General features: G+C 34.9%; 2 protein-coding genes across 7 annotated transcripts in view; one reads left to right on the forward strand and one right to left on the reverse strand.

Moving 5' to 3' along the window:
- RUNDC3B (RUN domain containing 3B) overlaps positions 1-21,340 on the reverse strand; it is a 112,679-nt gene that overhangs the window by 68,236 nt on the left and 23,103 nt on the right. For 2 of the 4 annotated variants that reach the window (XM_074266641.1, XM_074266639.1), the window contains exons 2-3: positions 19,997-20,112; positions 1,690-1,740 (exon numbers count right to left, since the gene is read on the reverse strand). In XM_074266641.1, the coding sequence (XP_074122742.1) occupies positions 1,690-1,740; positions 19,997-20,112 (167 nt within the window). The remainder of the gene's footprint in view (positions 1-1,689; positions 1,741-19,996; positions 20,113-21,340) is intronic. The other 2 variants (XM_074266642.1, XM_074266640.1) reach the window with 1 other exon arrangement.
- The window catches only part of ABCB1 (ATP binding cassette subfamily B member 1), a 193,776-nt gene that overhangs the window by 15,410 nt on the left and 157,026 nt on the right, over positions 1-21,340 (forward strand). Inside the window, exons 1-2 of one of the 3 annotated variants that reach the window (XM_074266629.1) lie at positions 1,190-1,208; positions 6,235-6,349. The exons of 1 other annotated variant lie outside the window; for it this stretch is intronic. The gene's annotated coding sequence lies outside the window, so the exon portion shown is untranslated. Of the gene's footprint in view, positions 1-1,189; positions 1,209-6,234; positions 6,350-21,340 lie in introns of those variants that run through there. One more of the 3 variants, XM_074266626.1, reaches the window with a different exon arrangement.

Here is a 21,340-nt window from a genome sequence, read left to right on the forward strand (position 1 = left end):
TAGGTTCTTCTCAACTCCATCTAATAAATATAAATATCCTTCATAAATGACTTAAGAAGGTTTAATATGTTATTCACATATACAGTGCACTAGCCAGCTTTGTGATCTGTGCTGTATGTTCACCCCCAGTAAAGCTATAAGGGCTTTCCCCTCCCTGAATATTTTAAATGCCAAAGCAAAGCAATATCATTAACTTCTCCTTTCTTTATAAAGATTCTCTGGGAATTAGAAAGCTAATTAAATTGGACTTCCTCATCTTGATTCATTTGTCACATATATCTTTATTGATCTAAGCTTGACATTCCCTCCATTTTCACTTATTCTTCTTCTAATCCTTGGCTGTTGTTGCCTTCAGTTTTTTCTCAGCATGTCTGACATTTGGATTTTCTTGACAAAGATACTGGAATGGCTTGCCATTTCCTTCTCCAACTTCTCATCCTTAGTTTCCTTCAAGACTCACCTTCTATAGGTGACTCCCAAATGGAGTCCTTTCTTCAATCACATTATATTCACTTATCCTTTTGCATTTTATATCCCTCAGTAAACTGTAAGTTCTTTTGTGGTCAGTTTCTGTATAACATACCTGATCTTGAATACTTTGTTAGGAATTCTTCCACAAGAAAGATCAACAACTTGTTTCTAACTAGAAATTGTGTGATTTACTCATGGCCACTCAGCTAGTATGTGTAAGAGGAAGAACCAGAAATTAGGTCTCCCTTATTCTAAAGCCATCCCTCTTGGCCAGTACAGTACGCCACTCTGCCTTTTACATAACGCAAAATAGCATTTAATCACTGGGTGTTGATTATATATATATGCACATATATATGTATGTATATATATATATAAATTCTATTACATGTATATATATATGATTTTATATTTATTGTGTATATATATTCTACAATATAAAACTATTTGAGAGCAGACACAACCCTCTTCAGGGGCTGAGGAGTTGGCATCTCAACAAGATATATAGATATAGATTCAATAAGAATTTATAGGCTGACAGTTTGTCGATGAAAGGGTCATATGAAAGTATTGGAAGTGTGGGTTTTGTTGTAGATCACTTTAGAGGGCTGTTACTACTTTATATCTTGCCTAGGACTATATAAATTGTGACAATGTGATCTACAATCTGCAGGATGTGGTGACCAAGGAATATGATCTCCCCATGACTTCAAGAAGAGCTCAATGAATCACTGATTGTAGGTTATCTATTTGCTTGGGTTTTTTTGGGAAATTGACCTGACTTCTCTGAATATCAAATTACTGTTAAGCACCTCCAAAACTGGGATATTAACTTTTTTTAAGTTGGTATTCAAAATAAATAATAAAAATGGTAGAAAGAACTCAGGATATGGAAGTTGTTTTATATATGACTAATAAAATAATTTTAAAATTCAATTAGGTACCATGACACCTAGCAAAAATATAAGGCTGTAATATAAGAAAGAATGTTGCAAGATTTAATAGTTTATTATATTGTGTGGGTTTACAATATAACTTAATTTTTTAATCAAGATCAGAACATTTTTTTGTACCCTTTAGGGTAGAAAAAAAATGGAAGCTTTGCAAACCCATGCAATGTACTAAAAAAGGTCACTTAACTGATACAGCCCTCCCCAGTAAGTCAATTCCATGCTCCCGAGCAGTTCAGTGGCGGGAGATATCACCAGCATAGAGTACCTTGAAGAGTTATTTGGAGATGAGCCAGCCATCTGCAACTTTGGGAAATCTCTTTGAAAAAATAAAAACAACAACAAAAAAACACACAAGAAACATACAAATTTAAGAGACCTGCAAACCAATTTAAGATTCCAAATTGAGTAACCTAAATAGGATGTTTATACACAGTCTGCTTTAAAGTAATAAATATTTATTTTATCTAATAACCTCCCTCCCATAATGTATGTATGCATGCAACAATTTAATGAAATAAACTACAGCAAGAAAATCAGTCTGTCCTAATTAGAAGAAAAGTCTGTCTATAGATAGTCTATAGATGAAGATGCTACAATATCTTTCCATTTTGACTTAATTCTCGATCTTTTATGAGGTGAACTAAAAATGCCTTGAAGCTACCTATACCTTTAGATTTTATACCTGAGAGTTCACTTTATTGACCTGGAATATTGATCTCAGTCAATATAGACAAAGAATCTATGTTATTGATAGCAAACCAATATTAATATTACAAATGTTTTAATTTCAAGAGATTGTAATTGTTCATTGTGAATTTTAAGGCAAAAAGACAGATGAGTTAAAACTTGGATATCTCTCTCTTTTTGTTTGCTGTATTAATCTGTGTGGGATCCCCAGACTAAACCCAATAGCATCACAGAAATCTAAAGTTGTATACAATTTTGAGTTAACTATCAAACAAATCCCCAAAATTCCTCCTTAGGAGGGACATGGCAAATCTTTAAATTTTGAACTCAAACTTGTAATATGCAAAAACATTTTTTGCTTCTAAGATCTCATCAAAATATCTATGTGTGTGCCTTTCTCAGAGAAGCATTTTTTCACTTAGTAAATCACTACTGTATTTTAGAAACAAAAAAAAAGATGTTAGGCTGGGTATAGCTCTCCTGCTGATGACATTTGTAGCAATCATTTCCCATATTCTTTTTTTTCCTTCTTCCATTAGTACAGGGGGTACATATGCCAATATATGTAACCTCGGAAGGAGATGATTAAAAGAAAGTAGTCAGTTGTAGTTACCTTGCTAGTTGTCACATCAACCATTTACCTAAACTATAAAATAAAAAAACCCTAGATATTATACTAAACTCTCCTACCCCACCCAAAGTAGAAATGCTAAATGGAATGCTTTTCCTTGAAAATATTAAAATACATGATTTTAGTACTTAGGCTATAAGTACCAAAATCTTTGTTCAGTTTTTAGAATCAATAAAGAAAAACATTTCTATAGATTTGTTACTTTTTTAAAAAGGAAAGTAAAATGGTGAGGAGGGTTAGGAAGAAGTTGGAGAAAGACCTGAAACCCAGGATATTAGGGTTGCATACATGCTATGAATTTGCCACTTGCTGGCTGCACAATTAAAAAAAAATAAAACATCAGATTCACAAAATTGTTATTGAATCGTGTCTGACTCTTTGTGAAGACACTGTGAGCCATACTGTCAAGGTTATTGGAAAAGATAAGGAGTGGTTTGCCATTTCCTCACCCAGTGGATTAAGGCAAAAAGTGGTTAAGTGAGTTGCCCAGAGTCACATAGCTGGTAAGTGTCTGAGGTCATACATGACACCTGAGCCAATGCTCTACCACTGAACCATCCAGCTGCCTCATTCATGAAGTACAACTCTGCTTACATGTCTCCTTTGAAGAACAGATGTTGGTATACAGATGTGCTGAGTGAATGAAAGGCTAGTTACTTAGCTACAACTAGCTTTACTGAAGACTAAATATTTGACTATCCACAAAGCATGAGCTTCAATAATTAGAGTAAAAATTACTTTTATTTATGCATGTTACCTGATTTTTCCTAGTTTGTATTCTGAGCCTTGTTATACTTTCTGCATTCACTCACTGCAAAAAAATTCTAGAGTTAGTGAAAGGAGGGATCTTTAAAACCATGGAGCCCAACTCAGGAGGAATTTGTGGCTCTAACTTGCCCAGGATTAATTACGCAGCTGGTGTTTTCCCCTGCTTCAACAATCCACCCCCCTTACAATGAATAATCTGGCTGGAGCAACTCTTTAATAACAGTGAAGATGAGTTATACCAAACACTGATGATGCGCTCCAGATTATTTGTCATATACATTGTGTTCCCTTTATATAACAAAGCTGAGTTTGAGATACTTCTGAGCATATAGATGTCTCCTGCAGCTCCTGAATTCATGAGGAGAGCTTTCACTGAAAACAGGAGCCCAAAGGGGGTAGGAGTGGATGTTTTTGTAATAGAAACATGAAACTTGTCAGGGAGAGAGAGGTTCCATTTGATGTTCACTATTCACCTTTTTTATATTTAAAGAGGGAGAGAAAAACACCACAGAGAACAAACAGCATATATTTGATCCTTTCATTAATTGTGTCTTTTTAAAGTTTCTATGTGATATTTCAAAGTCTAAATTTTACATTTTGACAGTTTAGCTTGTAAATCTACCTTTTACATCTTGACAACTTATTTTATAGGTAGGATAGAAACAGCAGATAATTTCTTGTTGTTTTTCAATCATGTCTGTCTCTTCTTGACCTTATTTGAGGTTTTCTTGGCAGAGATACTGGAGTGGTTTGCCAGTTGCTTCTCCAATTCATTTTAAATAAACTGAGGTTAACAAGATTAAGTGATCTGCCCAAGGTCACACTGCTAATAAGTCTGTGAGGCCATCTTTGAACTCAGGAAGATGAGTCTTCCTGACTCTAGTCCCAGCATTTTTTTTTTTTTTTTTTTTTGAGGCTGGGGTTAAGTGACTTGCCCAGGGTCACACAGCTAGGAACTGTTAAGTGTCTGAGACCAGATTTGAGTCCCAGCATTCTACTATACCAACTAGCTGCCCTCTAGCTAATTGGTAGTTAAAAACAAACAGAATTACCTTCTCATTAATAAGGCCAGCAATAATGTTTTATATATGAGACATGTTTACATTCTTATCTATAAAGATCTTTAAAACAAATTATCACAAGCTTGAAATAGGAATATCCAGTGAAATATGGTTACGCTATACTATAACAAATTTGCTTTCAAATTTCTTATGTAAATTATATATGAGGAAAAATATTTAAATATTTGTCAATTTTCTGGTTGCATTGAGTCACAGAGCTTTGTGAAGTCTTTTATAAGGGAAGAAATGGTAGAATCATCAATTTAGTGGTAAAAGAATTAGAAGTTATAGTGTCCAACTTTCTCATTTTACAGATAAGGAACATGATACTCAATGAGAAATAGTGACCTAAGTGTTAAATAGCAGAGTTAGGATTTGAGGTCAGATTCTGTGACTAAGTCTTTTAAAGTTGAAGATTGTATGCATGATGTTTTCTTATTTGTTGAACCAAAATAGGGTAAACTAATAGGATAATTATCACAAAAGAAACATTTCTTTCAAAAAGAAATCTAAATCTTTTCATCCACTTGCAATTGGACTACGTGGAATTCTACACTCTCAACTACTTTCAAAACTAGGAGAAAATTGATATCTTACTGAGTCATTCATTTCCAAAAAAAACAAAAGAAAAAAAACTAGGAGAAAATGCCTATTTTACAACACATAGACAATAAATGATTTTATTTATTTATTTATGTGTATGTGTATATTTATATGTCTATGGGTATGGTGCATACATATATACACACATTATAAATATGCATGTATGATATATATATATACATACACATTTATAATGCAAATCAATTCTTGATCCCTATGAATAGATTATATTGGGCAAATAATATATTTCAATGAGTAATAAGTAATTATGACAGCTAGAATTTATATAATGCTTTAAGGATTGCTATCATTTAACATGTTATCTTCACCTCACAACAATCATAGGAGGTAGCATATGGGGAAACTGAGGCATAGAGAACTTGCTCAGGGTCACAGAGCTAGAAAGTGTCTAAGACTGGATTTGAGTTCAGGTCCTCCTCACTCCAAGTGCAGAACAACAAATACTGAATCACTTAACTAAGTCAGACTGAATAGATTTTTAACTTTCAATTTTCTGGCAAAGTAGCTTGTGATAATTCAGTTTTTCTTAACGGGGAATCTGCTACCCATAACAATCTGACATTTATTATTTACATGACCCTTAGGTTCTCCCTGGGCTTCAGCTTCTTTGTCTGGAAAATGAGTATTGGGCAAAAAGGCTTCTGCGGTCCCTTCAAACTGTAACTTGATGAGGTTTTAAGCCTATCTATAAAGAGTTTTGAACTAGAGAGCTAAGAATACAGAAATAAAATTATCAGAGAGGCACAAACTTGGGTTATTGATGTCCTCAAAAACAAATTAAATGCAGATTTTTGCTTATGTCATAAAAGTCCTACTCACAGACTCAAGATGTCCTGAGTCACAGATTCAAATATAATTTTGATTTACACTAAAAAAAAAAAAAAAAAAACTAAAGAAAACACAATATATTCCATTAAAGAAAATAAATACATAATGTCATTTTATATGTAATCAGCCTCTATACTAAATTGCTTTGTACTAAATGTGTTGAAAAAAATTACTGGGACTCACTGGAAATATCCCATTATTTTTCTGGCAGGAACATAAAGGTCTCGGGACATAGATAAATAAGCACGGAAATAAAAGTGACATCAGAGACCAGCTGCATTCTTCCTGCCCTGTAATAAGAATTGAATCACTGGGAGAGACACCAGGTGACTATTGTGTATTTTATATGTCTTGTAATTTTTTTTAAATCAAACTGAGTCCCCACACAGAAAACAGGGCATTTAAAATGCTTTAATCCTCATGTTAATGGGAAGCATCCTCTAAATCTCTTATAGAATTTCCTATAGAGCAACATCTCTTGCATTTCAAGATTTTGCAAGTTTTTAAAAAGTAGATTTCATGGAGGCCAGTCCTCCAATGTTTCACAGAAAAGTAACAGTTTGGAAACTACTTGAGAACTATTGCATTTCCTTTCAAATATTCATTCTGGTGATATAATATGTTTGTGGAAAATAATGCCTCAAAAAGAAATTGCTCTTTGTTCCACAATAAAACTGCTTATTACTTTTTTTGAAGTACATGTATCCAATAAATTTTTATTTCTCTCAACTTAGAAATGTTGGTCACCTGAAATTCCAGCATAACAGGAAGAGTTATATGATAAAATCAAGATATATCTAAAAATAGACTTAAAACATTAATATTATATGTGAATATTATAAATTTCTATTCCAATTGCTGAATCGTAGCTACAGGTATAAGAGTACTTCATGTAAACTGCTTTAAAGTGCCATCAAATAAATAGCCACTTACTATTAACATATTGGAGAGTCCTAAGGATCAGATAAAAGGTGCCCTCTCATCACACTACCACATAAGCCAGAGAAGTACTTCCTTGCTGAGACAGTTAGGTAACCAGATGCAGGTGTTGCCACAAGATGGCATTTAAATTGAATTTATAATCCCTAGTTTCCTTCCCAGCTCTACTCAAATTTACAGGAAGTATTTCCTGATGCCCTTCTAACTGCTAATATATTCCATCTCCAAACTATTCTTTATTATGTGTTTGTATATGTATATATGTATATGTACAGACACACACACACATACACAGAGCATGTGTGTGGCTGTCCAGACAGGATGCAAGTTCCAAGAGAGCAGGGATTGTTGTTTTTGTTTCAGTTTCCTAAGTGTAGTGTAGTGTTATAATAAATAATTGTTATTTAAGAATAATAATCAACCAATTAATTTTAATTTTTCTAATTTCATCTTTTTAGCTTCTTACCTCTCTCAAGAAGTGGTCATCAGTAATACAATGACCAATATGTGGACATAACAAAAAGTATAGGATCTGAAAATTTCACAAACTATTATTAATGCTAATAATAACTAGCACTTATATAAACATCTATTATGTGTCAGACATTATGCATACAATAGTAGCTCATTTGATCTTCACAATAACCTTGGAAGGTAGACACTATTATTTTCATTTTACAAAAAAAAGGAAACTAAGGCTGAGAGGTTTAATTGGTCAGAATTACACACAGCTTATATATATCAAAGGCAGGATTTGAAATCAGTTCGTTCTAAATCCATGACAGGCACTCCATCCATTATACATCACTTAAATGCCTGAATCTATAATTTACCTCCAAATATTATTAACCCTAGAAGTACTAGTTCTTACTTATCTCAACCACTTTGTCCTAAGGATTTTAGCAGTGGAGAAAGAAATTTTGAAGGTTCTGTACTGAAAGAATCCAAGGAAATATTCTCATTTTATGCTATTCAGAATCACTGAGAATTGGATCCTATTATAACCTCAAGGGATATGCATGAGTTCCAGTCATCCTCAACCCAAAAATCTTGAGAGGCAGGTCATGGAACCATCCTCAGAAGTCAGGTCTAAGTCTAGACCAAATGAGATTCCTTCCATCCACATAATTACAGATCTTCATTTCTAAAATGATCATAGTTCCAGTTCTATCTCTTCAAACTGGGAATGATTAAATGGGAATGCTATTACCCAGATGTGGATCTGAAGCCAACCAATACCATCTGTCTCCCATAGTTTTTCTTTATTGGAGTATCTAGACACATAATTATAGAAGTAAAATCTTGAAGTTAAAAGGGGGGAAACTCTTTATCTTCCCAAGATATGAAGTTCATAAGTTTTTATGAGTATGAAAGACTCAAAACAAGAGAAGAGTTTACAAATGTTTCTACTCAGAGCTACAAAAATGAATGAAAAGTAGAAAATAAAACACTAATGGAGGAGACAATAAATAACCATTTTAAAGAGTTAAACAAACCCCAAACTTTATCCTGATTATCCAGCTAATGTGATCAGAAGTAAATCACTTAATTTTTCTGGGTTTGTTTTGATAAATTGGGGTTGGAGTTAGGTCTTTGGTCTCTAAAGTTTTTATCTAAATCTTGGACTCCTAGGAACTACCACATAATCACATAATATTAGAGCAGGAAAAGTTGACATTCCTCTATAGATTCTAGAGAGAATTTTTCCCTTCAAAATGTACACAATTATACTTAGGATGGGCTACTATAACATGGCAATGATCAGCTTCTGAGTTAATGAGTTTAAATGAGTTAACTTTATTGTCAAAGGCAATTTAAATGATTTAACTCTGTTTACCACAATAGATCTCTGCCTAATGTAGTTTTGCTCTGGATATTCAAAAAATGAATTCTGTCTTTTTATGCTTTGGGCAGTGAAGGTATTTGCTGAAGTACTTCTGCATTTCCAATCATCAAATTTGGAAGGGAGACTAAAAACAGGGAGGGTGTTTTTTCACAGTGACCTTGTTCATTGTCTAATGGATCCAAATTCCGGTAACCTTCAGAGACTGTTCCTTATCTTTCTAATCAGGCTTTGCCTCTAGTTGTCTGGGTTCTTGTTGGGGGAGTTGTATGTGCTATGGAAACAATGAAGTTCTCATTTTTTTGTGTGTGTGCACACGCAGAGAATCAAGTGTTGGACACACTTCTATAAATCTGAAAATAAACACATGGAATTCAAAAGCCAACTGGATGGGTTTATCTTTATCCATTGTTTCTAACAAAATGCAGTGTTTATCTTGTACTTCAAAAGGTGGCCTCATGGGGAGGTACCTTTGGCCTTTAAGCCAGGAAGAACTTTGAGGTCCAAGCCAGAGCTCCTGCATGGGTATCTGAACAGTGTGATTGGTCCAGAAAGAAAGCATCATCATGCCAAATTACTTTAGAAATGAAAACTCTGGGATCAGGGAGGGATAACGCTAAAATATCTTATTGCATAATCTTATTGCAAATGCTATTTGGTATGAATAGGGGGTTGATTCTTTGGCCAGCATCTAATCTAAAAAGGGCTATCAGTCACAATGTCTCTCAAGAAACAAAAATAAACTATTGCTTTATGATAGGATGACACTGGAAAAAAGATTGTGTCTGGAGGAAGTTACATCAGAAGTTCAAGAATTCATTAGGCTAAGTAGAGGTAACATAACTTAGCAAAAAGATCTCTAGCTTTGAGTTAGATTCAAATTCTGAATCTGCTGCATCCCTGAATATGTTGCTTAATTTCTTACTTTCTCTTTAAGTTATGTGTGGTGATACATCCTAAAACACTGGCTATAGGAAGGGTATAGATATAGATCTATGTAATGGATAAAGAAATTTCAGTGTCAAACAAAAGAGTCTATACTTGATCTCAGAGATAAGAGAGTCACTATAGAGGGACACACAGAGAGCAAGAGAGAGACAAAGACAGACAAACACAGACATGGAGACATACACACACATACAGAGACAGAGAAAGATAGAAACAGAGGGAGAGGAAGGAAAGGAAGGGAGAGAAAGAGAAAAGGAGAGCAAGACAGTGACAGAGAAATAGGTAGGGAGGGAGGGAGGAAAAGGGGTGGTGATGAGAGCTACTCCTTAGAAAAAACATCCTGATTGCTAGGCTGAGAATGGATTGGAGAGGCTTGAAACCAAAGGTTGGAAGCTAATGTTATGAAAATAAACCCGGCAAGAAGTGATGAAAGCTTGAATTAGAGTTAGAATTAGAGTCTGTATACACAAAGATAAGGGGACCTACACAAGAGATGTGATCATAGAGACAACAAGATTTGACCATGTGAGGAGCCAAGGATGATCCCAAGATTGAGAGCCTGGGTGACTGGGAGGATAGTAGTGACCTTGACAACGATAGGAAAGTTTAGAAGAGCATAGGATCGAGAGTGAAGATATTTATTCTTGTTTTGGGCATGTTGATTCTGAGATACCTATGGGACATTTGCTTGAAAAATCTGAATACTATAAGAGTGACAAAGATAGGGGTTTAGCCCACAGCTTTCCAAAGCCTACTAAATATGATGAACAAGATAGAATCAAAAGTATAATAAAGCTTCATCTATTACTTCTTCTTTAGTCCCAAGTAAAGGACACAAACAGTCCTTATTTTCGGCACAAGAATTTTATTTTCACAATTTAAAAATACATTTTGATTGGATGAACTCTGGTCACCAAATTCATCATGCCCATTTAAATAACACAGTAAAGTCCCATTTAATCTATCCTCAAGCCATTATTTTCCATGTAAATATCGGTTCTGAATAAATTTTAATATCGTAAGAAGATTAGCATTAGCATTTGAGCTTTAGCAGCATACTGTATGCCAAAGAGCTAAAAGGATCCAAGTTCTTTGCTCAGATTAATCTTGTCAGGTTTCTCCATTTTATTAAGATCCCTGGAGTGGATAGAATTGCTTGGATTAAATAAAGAAATTATTTAGATTGTCTCAAAAATTAAATGATTATTTCCCAGTGGTAGTAAGGGTTGTGCTAGATGAGGGGGAGGAAAATCAATAGAAGATCATGGGTTGGGAGATGGAGGATATGTCCAAGTCTAGTCTGAGTATTTTCATTTGATAGGAAACTGAGATCGTAGCAATTTGTGATCTGTCCAAGGTTACAAAAGGAATATTTTACAAGCAGAGTTTGAACCCAAAACTTCTGACTCTTGAGCAAGACCCACTTCTACTCTGCCAGCCTTCAAATAAATTTCATTCTAGTTATTCTTTAAAAAAATTAGGGGGGGGGCAAATTGGCTTTCTTTAAGATAACTCTTTAATGGTGATCCAACACTTTCCTGTTGCCAAATCTGTTCTCCCTTTTCAACAACGACTTTTCTGCGTGTGTTTCTATCAAAAATACACAAGCAAACAAAACCTTCTTGCCTGTGACTTCCACTGCCTGAAAAATCTGCAGAATCACTTTAAACATTCTGATCATTCAGCTATTTTCCTGCAGCAACAATTACTGCCTGAAACTATATTGCAGAAAGATCTCAGTCTGCAAGATACCAAGGACAAAAGCTTCCATGGTACATTAGCCATAGAAGGTATTACTGGGTTACATCAAAGACTTTCCTCACTGTGAAAATGGAGAGAAAGCATATTGGATGGGGTAGAATTGAATGCAAAGAGCAACTATCCTGGAAGTGGGGACAATGGGAGTCTATTGCTGGCTATTTGATCCCAGACAAGTTACAAACCTCCATCCACCTGTATCTAGAAAAGGGGAGATTGGAACCACAGCACTAGAGAACTTCTAAGGTATAAGGGAGCTCAGAAGCCATTGAGGGTCTTCCTAATATGAACAGGATTCTCCACTCCACCATTCTGATAAGCAGCCATCAAGCCTGGGCTTGAAGGGCTCAGGAGAAGGAGGCACTCACACATTTTGGAAGTGACATTACGCTTTGGAACAGCTTTCTTTGTTACTGAGTTTTTTCCTGATACACAGCCTCAATCTGTTTTTGAAATTCCCTCCCTTTACCCTTCTGGGGCAACAAAACAAATCTGATCCTCATTTCACACAACTGTATTTCAAATATTTGAACTTATCTAGTCGACTTTAAGTTTTCTCCAGAGCAAAACTAGAAAACAGCCTGTGATTGAGTTAAGCTGCTAAGAAAAGAGGGTCCTAAGGTCACTAATCTGAGGTTGGGATTTTTGCATGACCTTCACTAAAGTTGTTCAGTGAATGCTCCCTGAGCTGGAAAGGTGGGTAGTCAGTCTATCCATCATGGAATAATCAATAGATCAAACCATAAACATGATCTGTGATATAAATAATCTATTCAGAGATCATAAATAGTATATAACAAAAATCTAAGTACTATTTATGCTAAAATTTTTGACTACTTGTTGAAAACTCATGTTCATAGAATATCTTGGAATTTACAAAGCACTGTCTGGCAGCCACTATGGGAAGGCATATGGTATAAGTATAAACACCATTTTACAGATAAGGAAACTGAGACTGAAGTAAAGTGATTTGCTCATGGTTATGCAGATGATGAAACTGAGGCATATCATCTTACATCTAATTTGTGACAAAACCAGTATTTTGAACTCAGGTCTCTGAAATCTACCTCCATTTTTTTTTCAATGAACTGTGCTGTTTCAAAGCACAAAATAATATTCTGTCATGAATTAACCTGAATTAATTGCATGTTATAGTTTTAAATAATAAAATGGAAAAAGCACCATCTCAAAGCCAAGCTCACATGAAAGAGTTCATGCCATCAAGCATTTACACAATAAATTTCTATAACTTTACAAAAGATTTCTTATGTGCAAATTCTCCAGTTGTATATAATGGAAAAGTAAACTCCCTCTAACAGCTATTTTCTCAGATTACACAAGGAAACCTAAGAATTTTATTAAAGAGGAAAAATATAATGCAGTAGGAAGGGGAGAAATAAAGTTTCATATTTATCCAGATCCTTCTCTCATCCAAGCTCATTGGAGAATAGTTTTCTTTTTCTTTTTTTTTTTTTCTATCAAGGGAATTGGGTTTAAGTGACTTGTCCAGAGTCATTCAGTTAATAAGTGTGAGGTATCAGGGGTCTAATTTGAACTCAGGTCCTCCTACTGCCTCATCTAGCTGATCTGGAATGAAGTTTTCTAAAAGCATGCTTTTCAGAAAAGTCAGTGGACAATTATTAAGGATCTGCTATGGGTCAGGCATTATGCTAAGCACTGAGAGTACAAAAGCATGACAAAAGATAGTCCCTGGGCTCAAGAGCTTCCAGTCTAGTGGGGGAGACAATAGTCAAACAAGTTTGTGTGAACTAGATAAATTGATGATAATCAAAAGAGAATCTTCTCTTATTCTCCACTCTCTTACCAGCCACTCACTTCTCAAACTCTTGCAGTCTGGCTCCTGTGTCCACGTCTCTAATGAAATAAGTGCCTTCAAGGTCACTCTTTTGCTCAGACCACATTCAAGGATTCTTTTTTTACTTTGTCTTCATTTTTCTCAACCTCTCCATAGCACAATGGTTCCTTGATTATTCTCTCTCCTCTTTAAAGAGGCAGTGAGATATAGGAAAAAAGAGCACTGGCTGGGCATTCAGGAGAAATTCGGGATTCAAATCTTGACCACTACTATGTTATCCTGAGCAAATCACTTCCCATCTTCAAACTTCAATTTGCTTCTCCATAAAATGAAGATAATAATACTCACAGGGAGGTTATAAGGAAACTGTTCTGCAAACCTCTAAACACTAGAAAATGTGAGATATGTTTATGTCACCATGGTGTACTCCTCTTCTACTTCTCTACTCTTGCTCTGCCTCGATCTCCTCCCTTTAAATAGGAATGTTTTCCAAGGCTCTGTCCTTGGTCCTCTTCTCTATTCTATCTTTATTCTCTCCTCTGTATTCTCATCACAACCATACTTTCAATTACTGCTTCTACGTAGATGACTTACCTATTTATCTCTCTACCCCCAATCTCTCCCTCTTCCCAGAAGTCCATATTCCCAATAGCTTACTGGGTATTTTCACCTGAATGTCCTATTAGACCCTCAAACTCAACATGTCTAAAACAGAGCTCGTCAATTCTTTTCCCTTAATTTTTTGCAACTGCTCTATTTCTGTAAATGGCAATACCATCATCCAAATTTCAGAGATTCCTGACCTTGGAGTCACTTTTAATGTCATTCTTTCCCTCAGCTTATTATGTCTTAGTTATCAAGTCTTATTGTTTCTCCCTCCATGGTCTCCAATTGCTCCCACACCACATAATCATCTGATAAAAGTTCTCCCCCTTTTCTCACCTAAATTACTATAATAGCTTCCTAACTGGCTCTGCATTTTCAGATTATCTCTCCTGTAGTCCAGCTTCCACACTGCTACCTGAGTCGTCATTCTAAAAGCACTACTATGATTGTGCTCAAAAAACTTGTTCAACTCCTGATTTTGATATTCAAGACCCTCCATCATCTGCTTATTATTGTTGTTGGTCCTCCAATTTATTAGCCTACCTGTTCAAACTTACTTTTTATCATCTGTCCCAGCTCATTTAGAGAACCACTCAGCCCTCTCTAGTTTCTGTGCTTTTGCTCATGTTATCACCTACGCCTGGAATGGATTGTCTTAATAATATTTCTACCTACCAAAGTCTCTCCCATCCTTTGAGGCTCAATTCATATTCAATTCATTCAATTCTACCTTCTTGAAGTTTTCCCTAACCCTTGCCTACCCAATTCCATGGAAAATTTCATTCACTATCTCACTAGGATTCTTTTCATTGGCTTCACCCTTTCTTACAGCACAAGCATAGATGTACTTAGCCTTCTCCCATATCCATGAAACTAAACTCTTTGTGAGCAAAGCTTAAGCCACATACAGCTTTGAATCTCCAGGAACTGGCCTAGTGCCTTACACGTAATAAGTAGTGATGATGGTGATAGTGGTAGTAGTAGTTGTAGTAATAGTAGTAATTACTGTTATTGTTGAAGTAGTAATAATAATGATGATGATGATGATGATAAATACTGAACTATTTAATTGAATTACATTCAAAATAAGAATAAGTTCATTTCAAGTAAAACTGATGAATTCCCTATAAATAGAGGATGTAACCTCAAAACAGATACTTTGTGAAATATATGTTGATGGTTGAGAAATCTGTGATCTTTTTGTGGACAAGTCATTCAGTCAGTAAGTTAACTAGTACTTATTAATGGCTTACTATCTTCTAGGCACTGTGTTGAGTATTGGGGATACAAAGAAAGGCAAAAACACATGTTCTAAATATGAGATTAAGAAATATGAATTGAAATGTAGTAGTGTTAGGTATAACAAACTGTACTTCAAAGACTAATAAATAAATGTCATCAAGGATTCTACTAACATGCTGAAAGGCTCTGAATTCATTTTTATTTATTTTTATCTATAATTTGAATGAATATAATTGAATGAATTTGAATGAAGATCCAAAAGAATTGCTTTTGAAATCTGCAAATGATACCAAAACGATGGAGACATTGTACAATGAATTAGATTTAGGATTTTTTTTTAATGGCAGCAGGATATCACCTCACAAGATATGTTCTTCTCTTATGGAATTTCTCTAGAAAGTCTCCTCATCCTAGGAGTTCACTTCATTCTTGCGCTTCTTACACTGAATTTACAATTTGGCCCTATTCCCTTCCTCTTATTGGTTGGTCACTCATAGAAGTACCATTTTAAGAAAAACGCCCAAGTTGACTATGTCTTCATTTACCTCTAGGCTCCTAACTGCCTGGATTTTTCCTACCATATCAAAGAAGGCTGCTCGCCATTATAATCCCCCCCCATCCCTCAGTCACTTTTAATTTTCCTTTCATGCCTTTCCCCCACATTGGAATGCAAATTCCTTAAAGACAGTGTCTTTTTCTGCTTCTATATTCATTCCCTGCATTTAGCCCAGTGTCTGACACACAGGAAACACGTCAGATATGCTTGCTGATTTGACTTATTATTTATTTGCTCCTGATAATTTTCAGAAACCTGGGTCTAGATTTAAAATATGATAGGACCACATGATAGGACAGGGTCCTGAGCACAGAAGCTCATGTGAAAAAAAAGGCAGTTACAATTTTTGTGAGCAAAAAAAAAAGCTAATCTAACCTGTAACTACTTGTGACAGAAGTGCAGGATCCAGATCACAGGAGATTGGATCTGGATGACCATGTAACTAGATTATTTTTAGACAGTTAGGGGACATCACAGTGCCCAAAGTACTGGGTCTAGAGTCAGGAAGACTTGAGTTCAAATTCAGCCTCAAATACTTAGTAGCTATATGATCCTAAAGAAGTCATTTTTTACCTCTTAATCTCAGTTCCTATAAAATAAGGTGTGTTGGGTATAGTCTAGTTCCAAATTTATGCTCTATGATTCTGATGAATCTTCTGATTCTGACATTCTATGATTTGATGGTCATTAATCATCCAAGATTCTTTATTGCACAGACTATTTGGAATACTGAATTAATATCTTGGTGGCTCATTTTAAAGACACTAATGGGATTTAAAGGGGTTAACTTGGATAACAACGAGTCTGGTAGGTGATACTGTGGACGTTCACCCCCAAAGAGAGAAGACTTGGTAAAGATATTGTAGCAATCTCAAATACCTGAAGACCTATCATCTAGAGGGCAGACTGAACTTGGTTTGTTTCTCAAAGGGACCATAATAAAGAACTTTCTACCAGTTGGAGCTGTCCAACAATGGAATGCATTGCTTTGTGAAGTGGTAAGCTCCTTATCACTGGAAACACCAAGGCAAAGATTCCAGGTGTGATCATCTTTAAGGAATATCATAGACGGTATTGTTGGATTAAGTGAAGTGTTAGTAAGGGATATTTATATAGTATCCTATTTACATTATCTCATTCAGTTCTCATAGCCTTAATTAACCCCATTTTACAAATGAAGGCATGGTATAGTGGATGGAGACCTGGCTGTGGAGGCAGGAATGGCTGTGTTCACGTCCAATCTCTCATATGGATTTTTTTTTTTCAGTTCTCAGCTTGGTGGTGTCCACTCTTAATTCCTACTTAGACTGGAGGGGACTTACATTCCATTAGCTCAGGAGTTCTGAGCTGTTGTGGGTCAGGACTATTGAGTATCTACGTTGTCTCAAATCAATATGTTGAGCCTCTGGGAATGCAGGTGTGGAGGGTAGGAAGGATAACAGGTTGCTTTAAAAGGGATGAACTAGTCCAACTCAGAAAGGTCTAAGCTTTCATGAAGATTAGAGTGGGCCAGGTCTTCAAGTAGCCCCTAAACTTGTAGGTAAAAGAGGGAGATCCATTTTTTAAAAACAATACTAACAACAACCATAACAATTTTTTATTATCTCACTCAACCAAAAATCTACAAAATTAGAAGACTAAATCTGAGAGAAACTAATAATAATACAAATGGTAAATAGCAAAATCTGGATTTGAATTCAGAACTTTTTGCCTCCAAGGTCAGAATGCAACTCAACCCATCACCTCTTTCTGGTTTAACTTTTTTACATTAAGATTCTGATTCTATGCTTCTAATTCATGATTTTTTTGGATTTTTTTCTAGCTACTAAGGATAATCTGTCAATGAGGTCTGGATAAATGAATTATTATTATAATATAATTAATATCCATGGCCAAAGGACCTTGTGAGCCTCAGTTTTCTTCAGCTGTAAATGAGGTTGCTCAACTAGCTGTCTTCCTTTCAGATCTATAGCTATAATTCTAGCATAATCAAGGGAAGCAAACCTCTTTTTGTTAATATCTAGGATTTTTTTTTTAATTTTACAATTTTTGCATCCTGCTTTACTGAAACAACCTACTATGTGTCAAGAGGGATTTATTCCATTTCTAGGAAGATGGTGAAGTGAATGAGGCATTCCATTTAGAGTGAGGAAGACCTGCCTCAAGCACTTATGAGTTGGGTAACTCTGGGCAAGGTATAAAATCTCTCTTGGGCTTACTTTTCTTATCTGCAAGATGGAGATCATAAGAGTACCTGCTTCCCAGGATCATGAGCATAAAATGAGATATTTGTGAAGTACTCTGCATATTTTAAAGTACTGTCCAGATTCTAACTATGGTTAGCATTATTATTTTCCACTCTAGCACTTTGAAAAAAGGACTAGTTTCAAAATTATCAACACAAGAAAGCCAGGAAAATATAAATCCTGAATTCCTATCTATGTCAAGATGCTAGGAATTATTCAGGTTTCATATGATGTTGTAAAGTTTTTCAGTTTATAAGAGCTATAAAAGCCACCCCAAGTATCCCCCAAATAAAAGTCATTCATGAGCCATTAGAGAACTAAGGAGTAGAAAACAATTTATATTGACCCTAAGAATGAAACCTTTTAAAATCTCTTTCCCAAAGTTATGGATCATTTATTCCACAGTTCATAGCTATTCTTACTTCAATTTCACAGTGACTTATGGTGATAGTAAGTCATCCCAAAGACAATAGCAAAACATAAAGTAATAAATTATTGATAATGCATCATTATTCTTTGCCTATAATAAGATCATTGAAATTATTAGCTTTCCTCCCAGTCCACTATACAATTTGCTGAGACTACTTAGTCATCACCTACAAGTTCTCATTTATTTCATTCTCCAAAATTAAATTTATTTAATCAAGTCTGATAATGTTTATGCTGACATCACTAAAAGATAAGGGAGTATCTTCTGAAATAATTGCTTTCATTAATTAAGAAACAGACAAATGTTCATCAGAAAGGAAGTCATTGTGTTATGGATCCAATCTCTTTAGGGCCCAGCAGGCTCTCAATATTTTTCTATGATGTTATAGGCTGTATACATCATTGTGGGGGTTTCTCAGTAGGAAGGGAATAAGCATTTACTAAGGGACTGCTGTGTGCCAGGCACTTTGCTAAATGTTTTACAAAAATTATCTCCTCTGATATCTATCCTGTAAGGTAGATGCATTATTAAATCTATTTTACAAAAGAAAAAAAAACTGAGGGGCTGTGACATCCCTGGGGTCGCACAACTATTAAGTGTCTGATATAAGATTCATATCTTTCTGACTTCAGGAAGTGCTCTATCCACTGTGCTCTACCCATCTATCCCAGATGCCTTCCTAAAGGCTTCTTAAATCAACTATATAATGCAATCTAGACACTTTGATTTTGTGTTCTTTTACCGTTCCCCAAATGAAGTTAATATTATTGTTTCTAGACAGCAGAATATTAATTCATAGTAATTTCTGAAATTATCTTTAATAATACAAAGGTAATACTCCCCAAAAAACACTTTCTCTGAGTAGAAATAACATTACTAATTTCCTTCAAAAATTTAGGGAATGACAATTTTAAATGAAATTATTGCATGTCAAGGGTAATGGAATCTCAAAAATGAAATTATAATAAGATTTATACTATAAAAGAAAAGCCATGAAAATGATTTTATCTTACTTGTTTTATGTAAGTTGATTGTATTAATAACTGATAAGACATCTTTTTTAATTTTATATTTTCTGCTATTTTGGCATAGATATTTTATTTTTATAAAGACTGATTTCTCTTAATAAATAATAAAAGTCAAACATTACTCATGTAATCCCTCTGTTACATGTGATGCCACGTTCATAAGTTTATAAAGAAGTAAAGGCAAATCACAACCAATAATACTTTCCAAAGCCCTCATCTTGGAGGCCTTTGATAAACAGCTGCAGCTGGCAATCATCTTTTACCTATATTTTAGTTATTACATATAGGAAAATATCTTTCTTACTCTCACTGCTTGACAAATACTAATTTCTGCTTTTGTCCCCCTGTATCTGAGAGCACTGGTTCAACAATTTCTAGAAGCAGGATCCTTCATCAATTATTCTCCAGCTCAGAGTATTTGAATCAGTTTCTCATTTCTCAGGGATGTGACATCCTTAGTCCCCAGTCACAATCAGTAACATACATTTTTAAACATTTAATTCATCATAAAGAAAAAATAATTCCAGGGTGGGGGAAATGAGGTGGGGAGTTGGTATTTACCTTTTAGCCGATGACTTAGAATCTGTTCCAAAATAGCAGCGAAATTGTTGAATTCTGGTGATGAGTCATCAATAGTCTCGAAACAGGATCGATCAATCAGGGTCTTGACAGAAAACCTAGGATGAAACAATGGGATTACTTACGGTTACTATTTTTGTTGTTTTATTGTTTATTTTGTTGTTTATAAATTTACATATTAAGTACCCAAAAGTTATTGATTTTATTTTATTAGCTATTATTTATAAACTATTAACTTAGAGCATTTATTAACCACCTTCTGTATAACATGTACTGTGATAAGTGCTAGAAAAAGGTTAAAGAAGAAAAAAATAACTCTTTGGGTGAAGAAAAAGCTAGAAAGGGAACAGGACATAAATATTCTACTAAGATATTGGGAGAAGTTGTAAACTATATAAATATGTAGAACACAGACTTAGAGTTGGAAGATGCTTTGGTTCAAATTCACCTCCCTGCACATATTAGACACATAAACAAGTGAGAAATGTTCTTAGCTTTTTGTTATTGTTCAATTCTTTCAGTCATGTCCAACTCTCTGACCACATTTGGGGTTTTCTTGGCAAAAATATGGGAAGGATTTGCCATTTCTCTCTCCAGATCATTGAACAAATGAGGAACTGAGGCAAACAAGGCTAAGGGACTAATCCAGATCATATAACTAGTAAGTGTCTGAGACCAGATTTGAACTCATGAAAATGAATCTTCCTAACTTCAAGTCCAAGATCTACCTAGTTGCCCCTCTGAACATTTATCGTCTTCATTTGTTAAACGGGGATAATAATACTTGTAAAAACCTAGTTGACTGAGGAGGTGGTAAAGATTGGATGATAGAAATGTGTGTGTGAATGTGTATAACTTTATAATCCTTAAAGTACTCTATATTGACATCATTTGTCACTATTATTATAAAGGAATACTTGTCCTTAGAACTGAAACAGCTCCATAAATTTCTTCTCCAAACAGAAAATGCTTTCTCCAAGTTATTTATTTTATCATTCTGTCAGGTTCTAAATTTGTTCTCTGCCCCTAATGGCAAGGATTTCAATCACTTATTTATTCAAGGAGTAGACTGAGTGAATTAATCAGCTCTACAGAAAAGCCCTCTAGCCCCACTCCTGGTACAATTTTTAAATAATATAATCAGGGGCTACTTTGTTGGGCCTCAAAAGTCAAGCTGCTAATATCAGAATTTTGAGCTTTATCTCCACATATTTTGACATTGGTTTGGAATATAAAATATAATTAGGTGTGAGGAAGCTCTGTGCAAAGATTTTTATGAGCTACAGGTAAATGGAAATTAGGTTTCTTTTTCTACTGTTTTATATT

Source organism: Sminthopsis crassicaudata, chromosome 5, assembly GCF_048593235.1.
Source record: "Sminthopsis crassicaudata isolate SCR6 chromosome 5, ASM4859323v1, whole genome shotgun sequence".
Taxonomy (NCBI): Eukaryota; Metazoa; Chordata; class Mammalia; order Dasyuromorphia; family Dasyuridae; genus Sminthopsis; species Sminthopsis crassicaudata.